Below are 10,910 nucleotides of genomic sequence, written 5' to 3' on the forward strand. Positions count from 1 at the left end.
CAAAAAAAAAAAAAGGCAAGTCGTCTACATAGCCATTTCTCCAAAGATAAAAGAGAAATGGCCAGTAAGTACATGATAAGAAGCTCAATAACATTAGCTACAAAGAAAATACAAATCAAAATCACAATGAAGTACCACTTCACTTCTCACCCATCAGCATGGCTAGAATCAAACAGACAATAACAAGTGTTGGTGAGGATGTGGAGAAATCGGAACTGTCATGCATCTCTGGTGTCAATGTAAAATGATGCAAACTCTTTGGAAAAACTCTGGTAGCTCCTCAAAAGAATAGTCACCATATGACCCAGCAATTTCACCCCTAGGTATAACCCAATTCAAGAAATCATTAAAACATAGGTTCACACAAAAACATATACAAGAATGTCTATAGCATGATTCTTTTTATTTTTTATCTTTTTCAGATGGAGTCTTGCTCTGTCGCTCAGGTTGGACTATATGGGCGTGATCTTGGCTCATTGCAAGCTCTGCCTCCCAGGTTCATGCCATTTCTCCTGCCTGAGCCTCCTGAGCAGCTGGGACTACAGGCGACCACCACCATGCCCTGTTAATTTTTTTTTATTTTTAGTAGAGACGAGATTTCACTGTATTGGCAAGGATGGTCTCAATCTCCTCACCTCGTGATCCGCACGCCTCAGCCTCCCAAAAGTGCTGGGATTACAGGTGTGAGCCACTGCGCCTGGCCTAGCATGATTCTTAATAGCCAATGTTGACACGGCCCAAATGTCTATCAACTGATAAATAAAATGTGGTTTATCCACATACTGGAATATTAGCAATAAAAAGGAATGAGGGAATGGCACAAGCTATGACATGGGTAAACCTTAAAAACATTATGCTAAGTAAAAGAAGCCCATCACAAAGGCCACATTGTGTGATTCCATTTGTATGAAATACCTAGAGAACAGACAAATTTATAGACGTAGGATTAGTGGTTGCCTAGGGCTAAGAACAGTTAGGGAAGCAAGGAATGACCACTAACAGGTACAAGTTTCTTTTTAAGATAGCGAAAATGTTCTAAAATTGATTGTGGTGATGGTGGCACAATTCTGTGAATACATTAAAAACCACTGGTTAAGTAACCAAATTACATGGTATGTTAATTATATCTTAATGACACTCAGCCCCTCCCCCAGATTTATTTAGAAGTGGAGTCTTGTCATTAATATTTTTTAAGGGTTTCCAGAGTGAGTCTATTACATATCCCAAGTTGAAAGCCTCTGGCTAAGGAGATGGAGAAAAAACCCAACACACCACTCATACCTCCTGGGGATCCACAACACAGTAGTGATATAAATACTGATCCACGTAGAGTCCAGAAACTGCAGGTGTATAAAATTGATTGCAGAGGGCATATATTTGTGAACCATACAGAGATCCAGAAGACTGAGCAGTTGGGTTGACTCCCATTATATAGACAATTGTGGCAATAAACACCATGATGCCCAGGATAGCACTCACTATTATCACACTTAAGTAATATCTTCTTGTTCTGGACATTTCGGATCTTATAACACTGGTAGCAAAGATCACCAACGCGGCAATGAAACAAAAGGCAGCCATGGCCAACATGAAGCCCTTTGCTGCTCTTGGGTCTGTATAGCCTCCGTAGCCATAGCCATAACCATAGCCATAGCCATAGCCACTTCCGTAGCTACCAAAGCCACTTCCTCCATAAGGGTAGCCTATACTACCTCCTAAAAGGGAAGTTCCATAGCCTCTGTCCCAGGCAAGCGTGGAGGCCACACATGCAAAGATGGCAATGCACATCACAATAATGAGCATAGACAGAATCCGAATCACTCCTGGAGGAGAGGTCCATTTGTAGAAGTGAAGAATTTCATCTTCTGGGTAAAAAGAGTATGCTGGCTGAGACAGCATCGGTCGAACATGCATCTCTCCACCATATACGTCATTGCTTGGTGCATAATGATTCGGTTTGCTGAAATGAACATGAAAATAATTTCAAGTTAGCACTTTTTGGTAGTAAGCAGAAAGAACACAACTTATTTCGAATAATTTAAACCATTGGGTAAATGAAACTAAAGCTTATCTGTGCATAGGAATCACCTGGAGGGCTTGTTAAAACATAAGATTATTGGCCTCTGGCCACAACCTATTGTGCTCAGACATCTGGGTTATCTCTGTTTGGGGGTATTGTAAACAGTTTAACTATAAACATCCTTCAATGTGTATTCTGGTATAGAAAAGTACTCATTTTTCTAGGGTATATATCCAGGAGAATTTCTGGATCACATATTTTTTTATCTTCAACTTCACAAACTGTTTTCCAAAGTGATTGTACCAATTACCTACAGTGGAATGGGTAACTGTAATATATCCATACAATGGAATACTCCATAGTTATACTGTCCAATGTGGCAGCCACTAGCCACTTGGGTCTATTGTACACTTGAAATGTATCTAGTCCGGCTGGGCATGGTGGCTCATGTCTGTAATCCCAGCACTTTGGGAGGCCGAGGCGGATGGATCACTTGAGGTCAGGAGTTCGAGACCAGCCTGGCCAACATGGCGAAACCCCGTCTCTACTAAAAATACAAAAATTAGCTGGGCGTCCTGGCAGATGCCTGTAATCCCAGCTACTTGGGAGGCTGAGGCAGGAGAATCACTTGAACCGGGAGGTGGAGGTTGCAGTGAGCCGAGACCATGCCATTGCACTCTAGCCTGGGCAAAAAGAGCGAAACACTGTCTCAAAAAAAAAAAAAAAATTCTCCTTTTATTTTTCTTGAAAATATAAAATTACATATATGGCTCATGTTATATTTCTACAGTGCTATGAAGCCAAAACTGATGAACTATAAATACATGCAGTTACAGATAATGCTGAAAAAAATGAAAAAATACATATAGCATTATTATATTTATATAAAGTTTTAAAACAGGTAAAACTGGCTGGACATGGTGGCTCACACCTATAATCCCAGCACTTTAGGAGGAGGGCAGGTCACCTGAGGTTAGGAATTTGAGACCAGCCTGGCCAACATGGCGAAACCTCGTCTCTACTAAAAGTATAAAAATTGGTTGTGCATTGTGGTGGTTACCTGTAATCCCAGCTACTTGGGAGGCTGAGGCAGGAGAATTGCTTGAATCCAGGAGGTAGAGGTTGCAGTGAGCCAAGATTGTGCCACTGCACTCCAACCTGGCCAACAGAGTGAGACTCCGTCTCAAAAATAAAGAAAACAGGTAAAACTAAACTGAAATGTTTAGGATATACAAGGTGATAAAATGATAAAAGCAGGTAATGATCATAACGTCAGGACAGTGGTCTCCAGAGAAAAGGAGAGGACGCAGGGAAGGACTTGGAAGTGTTCTGTTTCATGACCTGGGTAGTGAGTATGTATGTTTGCTTGGTCTTGCCTCATGATCTCCTACATATGTTGTATGTCCTTTTCTTTATGTATGTTGCAGTTCATCATTATTTACAAAAGCAACACAAAATAAGTGTCAGATTAGTGGTGCACTACTCAATTACTATATTCTCTAGTATGTTTTAAAAACTGTATTGTCATAAACAACTTGTGTCCCCACCATGTTTTAGGCACTAGTAAGGAGGTTAAATAACTGGAACACAACTTCCACATGATACTGTGAAGTATGTATTTGGTCTTCATCTCCATTTTCTGGCATACAACTCCTAAAATCTTTGGAATCTCCAAAGTGATAAGTGTCCCTTATATGTTAATGAGATGATAGGTTCCTGGCAGCCCTAGGAAGCTTCAGGATGGGAGCCAGGATTAGAGGGTTGGAACTTTTCAGCCCCAAACCCCTCTGGACAGGAAAGGGGGGCTGAGGCTTACACTGCTCACCAATGGCCAATGATTTAGTCAATCATGCCTGTGTCATATAGCTTCCATAAAAACCCAAAAGGACTGAATTCACAGAGCTTCTGGACAGCTGAACATGTGCAGGTTCCTGGAGGGTGGCACAACCAGGGAGGGCCCCTTCCCACATACCTCGCCCTGTCCAACTCTTCATCTGGTGTTTGTTGGCATCCATTGTAATATCATGTTTGTTCATTCATTCATTCTTAAAAGACAAGGTCTCCCTATGTTGCCCAGGTTGGCCTCGAACTCCCAGGCTCAAGCACTCCTCCTGCCTCATATTCCTGAGTAGCTGGGATCACAGACGTGCACCACCACACCTGGTTTTTGTAATACCCTTTATAATAAACCAGTAATGATAAGTAGTGTTTCCCTGAGTTCTGCGAGCCACTTTAGCAAATTAATTGAACCCAAGGAGAGAACTGTGGGAATCCTGATTTACTGTAGGGTGGGTCAGAAACACAGGCTACAACCTGAGCTTGTGGCTGCTACGTGAAGTAGGGGCAGTCTTGTGGGAATGAGCCCTGAACCTGTGATCTGATGCTATCTCCGGACAGTGTCAGAACTCAACTGATAATCAGAGGACACAGAGTTATTGTCCACTGTAGAACTGATTACATGGTTGCTGGTGGGGAAAAATCCCCACAAATTCTGGTGATCAGAGGTCACAGACGTGGTGTTGTGACAGAACAGCAGGAGAAACTGTTTTTGCCTATATTACACTCCACTACACTTATCAGGGTTAAAGCTGCAAACTACTTAGAGGAGGAAATCCCTATCAATGTTTGATAGCAAATTTGGAATTCAAAAATTCACTGATAAATCTTCACGACGAAGGAGCCCAAAACTCCTCAACATTGCTTGTTTTAGATAATGGCAGGAATCACTCTTAAAACTGACAGTATGGAAAGTATTATGCTAAGTGAAAGAAGCCAGTTACAAAAGGCCACATATGAGTCCTCCATTTATACAAAATATGCAGAATAGACAAATCTATAGAGACAGAAAGTAGACCGATAGTTGCTTAGGGCTGATGGAACTGTGAGATGATTGCCAATGGGTAGGTTTCTTTGGAGAGTAATGAAATGTTCTAAAATTAATTGTGGTGATGGTTATACAACTCTGGGAATATATTAAAAATCATTAAACTATCCATTCTAAATGGGTAAATTGTAAAGTATGTTAATTATATCTCAATAAAGCTGTTATTTTTATTTATTAATTTATTTTTTGACAAGCAGTTTCGCTCGTCTCCCAGGCTGGAGTGCAGTGGTGTGATCTCAGCCCACCGCAACCTTCGCCTCCTGGGTTCAAGCGGTTCTCCTGCCTCAGCCTCCCAAATAGCTGGGATTACAGGCATGCACCACCATGCCTGGCTAATTTTGTATTTTTAGTGGAGATGGGGGGTTCTCCACGTTGGTCACGGTGGTCTCAAACTCCCGACCTCAGGTGATCCGCCCGCCTCAGCCTCCCAAAGTGATGAGATTACAGGCATGAGCCCCCAGGCCCGGCCTTTTTTTTTTTTTTTAGATGGAGTCTTGCTCTGTCTCTAGGCTGGAGTGCAGTGGCATCATCTCAGCTCACTGCAACCTCCGCCTCCTGGGTTCAAGTGAATCTCCTGCCTCGGCCTCCCGAGTAGCCAGAATTACAGGCAAGCAGCTGGGATTACAGGTGCACGCCACCACACCCAGCTAATTTTTATAGTTTATTAGTAGAGATGGGATTTCACCATGTTGGCCAGGATGGTCTTGATCTCTTGACCTTGTGATCCGCCAGCCTCAGCCTCCCAAGGTGCTGGGATTGCAGGCATGAGCCCTGGCACCCGGCCTGGCCTAAAGCTGCCATTTTTAAAAGCTGACAATATATTGCCAATGCCCATCTAAACAAGGCATTTAAAAGGAAGCTTCATTATCATTTGTACATAACAAAAACGAACATAAAAATATAAACCTTGGCAATCTCTCGAAACAAACATTAGCAACTGGTGACAGTAGTTGTCCTAGCAGAGACAAACTGTCACTCTGAAAGTTGAGAGAAATTCACTTTTCAGTGCAGACCCTTTGATACAATTTAAATTTACAAGTACACGTATCGTTTTATTTTTAAAAGCAAACACTTAAAAATGAAAGTTTCAACCATACTTACTGTTTACACATGACAGACTTTTTAAAAGAGAATAATTACAGGATTGTTTACTTACAATTCATCAGGTCTGTAAGGAGGTGGACTTTCAAGAGGCCTGGATGACATGGCTGATGTCAATGGTCCGCTGATCTTCAGGATGAGCAATGCCCTATAGCTTCCAAGATACACCAATCTAAGCAACAAAAGTAGGGTTATGGCATTACTACTGAGCTCACAATTTCTTTCTTTTCTTCACCCCCTCACCCCCACCGAGAGAGGGTCTCACCCTGTCACCCAGGCTGGAGTGCAGTGGTCCAATCACAGCTCACTGCAGCCTTGACCTCCCAAGCTCAAGCCCTCCTCCTACCTCAGCTTCCGAAGTAGCTGGTACTACAGATGTGCACCACCATGCCCGGCTAATTCCTCTATTTTTTGCACAAAAATTCAAAATATATATAATTTCATATTACTTTTGAAAGTTCATATTAAATGAGAATGCATATGAAAGTGCACATATAGCAGCACTAGCACATACTAGCTCCTCAATGCAAACTAACAATCTAATGGGTTAAATGCCTTTATCATTAAAAAAAGATAATCAAATGAATCTATAAATGGCAGAATTGTAGATATTTTCCCCTTATCTCCTTTTCCAAGTCTTCAAAACCGAGCATACTTTCTATACAAGGGGAGAAAAGACAATATGCATAGTATTAATTGGTCATTTTCTGAAATTTTGTCCTAACGTTCTTCAGCACAAGTTCCTAAACATCTGAGAAGCAATTTCACTCACCAAGTATGTATTAAGTGCCTACACTAGACCAGGAGAGCCTGTGGGAGTGACGCATGAGAGCCAGCGCTGGGGTCCTGGTTCTTCCAGGCTGGTGTGGTGCTGATACACAGGTGGCTAGCTTATGGAACAGTGAGGAGACCAGGTGGGAACATGGTGGAATGGTGTAGTCTTTTAAAATAAGGTTACAGTAAGAATATAGTGGATGGAGGATGAGTAAGAAAAAGGAGGGCTTTGAAAGTCTAGTGGAAATGTCTCACTTCCTTCAGGTAGGAAACAGGGAGCCAGTTCATGATTCTTGGCAAGGGAGGTGTAAGTTTGATTTGAAACAAATTTGAAGGACAAAGTCAACAGTAAAAAGAAGCACCTAGAGTCAGCAGCAGCAAACCTAGGTGTGAGGCAACAATGAAAGACTAGCTTAGGAGACAGAAGATGGGAAGGAAACTACCATTCAGCAGACACCTACCGACATGCTGGGTGTTTTAAACAAAATCCTCCTTTCATCCTCAAAACAACCCTCCATGGTTGATTAGTCACTTTACAGATGCAAAGAGGGTCAGAAAGAGATGTAGAGTAATACGCTCAAGGTTATATGGATGACAGTGAGTCACTCAGATGTAACTTGAACCCAGATGATCTCCTGTGCTTTTCACTATGCTAGTTTGAAACAATGAGTTCCATTTGGGAAACACCAGCTTTTGTGGGGAGCGCACAGCTGGTGGTAGCATCCATGAGGCAGTGAAGATGGAGATCGTCTGCCTAGGTCTGGAGGTGGATCCATGGGCACTGAGAGCTCTCCAGGAAAAAGACAAGTCTCAGCAAGATGTGGTAAACACACAACTCCCAAACCTACAAAGCTTAAGGATTATTCTAGAAAACCCAGTGCTGGAGACACTGGCAAGGTACTTCCCACATCAGCTACAGAACTTTATGCCACTCCTTAGCTATGGTGAACCAACAATAAATTCTTTCCAGGCTATACCAGTGATTAGTAGAGTAGGGAACTTTGAGATCTACTAGAAGGTAAATTCCACGTGAACAGGAATTTTTGCTTGTTTTGTTCACTGATTAAAACAATGCCTGGCACATAGTAGACGTCCAAATAATTTGTTGAATGTTTACAGGAACCAGATTGGACCATGGATATCTCTGCCTGCAAAACCTCTTGTGTTTTCAAGTTGAAGGTAATGGAAAAGTATCAGAGTAACTTTAAAAGGTATGATCCTTGAATGACACTTGAGCAACATCTATAATGAATATATTAAAGTATCTGATTTGTTTTCCTTTTCTAATAAGGCCTGTACAATCATACATTACTATACTAACAGCAGTACATCAATTCAAACTGTTAAAACTTTTTTTTAAATTAATGGCAACTCTTCCTTTTTTTTTTTTTTGAGCCGAGTCTCGCTCTGTCGCCAGGATGGAATGCATTGGCACGATCTCAGCTCACTGCAACCTCTGCCTCCCGGCTTCAAGCAATTCTTCTGCCTCAGCCTCCAGAGTAGCTGGGACTATAGGCACATGCTGCCACGCCCAGATCATTGTTTGTATTTTTAGTAAAGACAGGGTTTCACCGTGTTGCGGAGAATTAAATCTCTCAGAATTAAACTCTGCCCAACTATTAAATAAATCCTCAAAGATGGAAATATAATGTTAATAACACCAACACAATTAGCATAATTTTCCAAAGACATGAAGATGACTTTTCTACATTTTTGAAAACCACTTTATTAAAGTATACCATAGAGAAAAGTGCAGAAATCATAAGTGTACACAGCCCTGTAACTAGCACTCAAGTCAATTTCTCTATACTTTTTTTTTTTTTTGAGACAAGTCTCACTCTGTTGCCCAGGATGAAATGCAGTGCCATCATCTCAGCTCACTGCAACCTGCCTCCCAGGCTCAAGCCATCCTCCCGCCTCAGCCTCCCAAGTAGCTGGACTACAGGCACATGCCACCACGCCTGGCTAATTTTTGTTTTTTTTAGTAGAGATAAAGTATCACTATGTTGCCCAGGCTGGTCTCAAACCCCTGAGCTCAAGCTATCCACCTGCCTTGGCCTCCCAAAGTACTGGGATTACAGGCATGAGCCAACACACCTGGTCAATTTCTCTATATTCTAATAATGGTGAAACACACACACAAATGAGCAATTTAGGCCAAAATGTTATGGTACTATAAAAAGGCAAAAGTCCAAACTGTCTTCCAAACTGATGTTCAGAAAAAGAACATTAAGGAAAACTGATTTTAGGCCAGGCGAGGTGGCTCACACCTGTAATCCCAGCACTTGGGAGGCAGAGGCAGGTGGATTGCTGGAGGCAAGGAGTTCAAGACCAGCAGACCAACATGGTGAAACCCCATCTCTGCTAAAAACACGAAAAATTAGCCAGGCATGTTGGTGCATGCCTGTAAACCCAGCTCCTTGGGAGGTTGAGGTAGGAGAATCGCTTGAACCTGGGAGGCGGATGTTGCAGTGAGCCAATATTGCGCCATTGCACTCCAGCCTGGGCAAAAAGAGCAAAACTCCGTCTCAAAAAAAAAAAAAAAGCAAGCTCGTTAAGAACAAGTCATGCCACACCAACTTCACTTCCTTTTCTGGGAAGGTTACCAGACTGGTGGATGAAGGGAATGCAGAAAGAAAGAATCCTGAGAATCTTGAGCACATCCTTGTGTGGGTGGGCAGATTCCCAAGGGGCTGAATTATGGCACCCCATTAGCACAAAAGAATGAACCATTTATGTCCACCTGGTGGGAGGTCTCCAGTGGTAACCACAAAGTGGAGGAGACAGCTTATCCAGATTTGCAGCTGACCAAACACGCTGGAAAGGATAACTAACCCATTGGCTAGGCCATCAACACTAAGCAAGAACTCTCTGTAAAATAAGAATGATGAGTTTAAAACAACCTAGTGGTTTTAACAGCCCCCATTTACTGGCTCACAATCTGAGACAAATTCTTTATCTCCTCTAAGTGCACGCCTCTGTCAAATGCAGGAATAATCCTGACCTCTGCACTGGGATAAGAAAAAGTCTTAAAGAGCCAAGCGCTGCGGCTCACACCTGTAATCCCAGCACTTTGGGAGGCCGAGGGGGGTGGATCACGAGGTCAAGAGAGGGAGACTATCCTGGCCAACTGGTGAAAACCCGTCTCTACTAAAAAAATACAAAAATTAGCTGGGCGCAGCGACGTGCTCCTGTAGCCCCAGCTACTCAGGAGGCTGAGGCAGGAGAATCTCTTGAATCCAGGAGGAGGAGGTTGCAGTGAGCAGAGATCATGCCAATGCACTCCAGCCTGGCGACAGAGCGAAACTCCAGCTCAAAAAAAAAACACAAGAAAAAGTCTTCAAGAAAATGGGCAACTGCATTCATCATAAGGTGGTTATCCTGAAAGTGAGAAATTTCAGTGCTTAGGCACTTAGGTATACTGTATCCATTTTCAAATACAGCTGACGCTCCACATCCATGGGTTTTAAATCCAGATTCAACCAACCTCAGACAGAAAACATTCAGGGGAAAAAAAATTAAAAATAACAAGGCAGGTACAGTGGTTCACACCTGTAATCCCAACACTCTAGGAAGCTAAGGCAGGAAGATCACTTCAACCCAGGAGTTCAAGACCGACCACAGCAACATAGCAAGACCCCATCTCTACAAAAAATTTTTCTTAAAATTAGCCAGGCATGGTGGCACGTGCCTATAAGCTCCAGCTACTCAAGAGACTGAGGTGGGAGGATCTCTTGAGCAGAGGAAGCTGAGGCTGGAGTGAGAGCCATGATCACGTCACTGTATTCCAGCCTGAGTAACAGTAATACCTTGTCAAAAAAAATAATAAACAGTAAAACAAAAAATACAGATTTTTAAAACTACAATATCACAATTCTACGTAGCATTTACGCTGTATTAGGTATTATAACTAACCTAGAGATTATTTAAAGTCTACAAGAGGTCTGGCTTGTACAACAGGCTCACACCTGTAATTCCAGCTCTTTGGGAGCCCAAGACGGGCGGATCACTTGAGGTCAGGAGTTCGACACCAGCCTGGCCAACATGATGAAACCCTGTCTCTACTAAAAATACAAAAATTAGCTGGGCGTGGTGGTGCATGCCTGTAATCCCAGCTACTTCGGAGGCTGA

At 42.5% G+C, this 10,910-nt stretch overlaps 1 protein-coding gene across 5 annotated transcripts in view; it reads right to left on the minus strand.

Moving 5' to 3' along the window:
* The window catches only part of OCLN (occludin), a 61,195-nt gene that overhangs the window by 44,412 nt on the left and 5,873 nt on the right, over nt 1–10,910 (minus strand). For 2 of the 5 annotated variants that reach the window (XM_011959320.1, XM_011959319.1), the window contains exons 2-3: nt 6,061–6,177; nt 1,282–1,960 (exon numbers count right to left, since the gene is read on the minus strand). In XM_011959320.1, coding sequence (XP_011814710.1) covers nt 1,282–1,960; nt 6,061–6,110 — 729 coding nt within the window. In that variant the 5' untranslated portion in view covers nt 6,111–6,177. Of the gene's footprint in view, nt 1–1,281; nt 1,961–6,060; nt 6,178–7,240; nt 7,309–10,910 lie in introns of those variants that run through there. The other 3 variants (XM_011959318.1, XM_011959322.1, XM_011959323.1) reach the window with 3 other exon arrangements.

The sequence above is a fragment of the Colobus angolensis genome, unplaced genomic scaffold, assembly GCF_000951035.1.
Source record: "Colobus angolensis palliatus isolate OR3802 unplaced genomic scaffold, Cang.pa_1.0 Scaffold49, whole genome shotgun sequence".
Lineage (NCBI taxonomy): Eukaryota > Metazoa > Chordata > Mammalia > Primates > Cercopithecidae > Colobus > Colobus angolensis.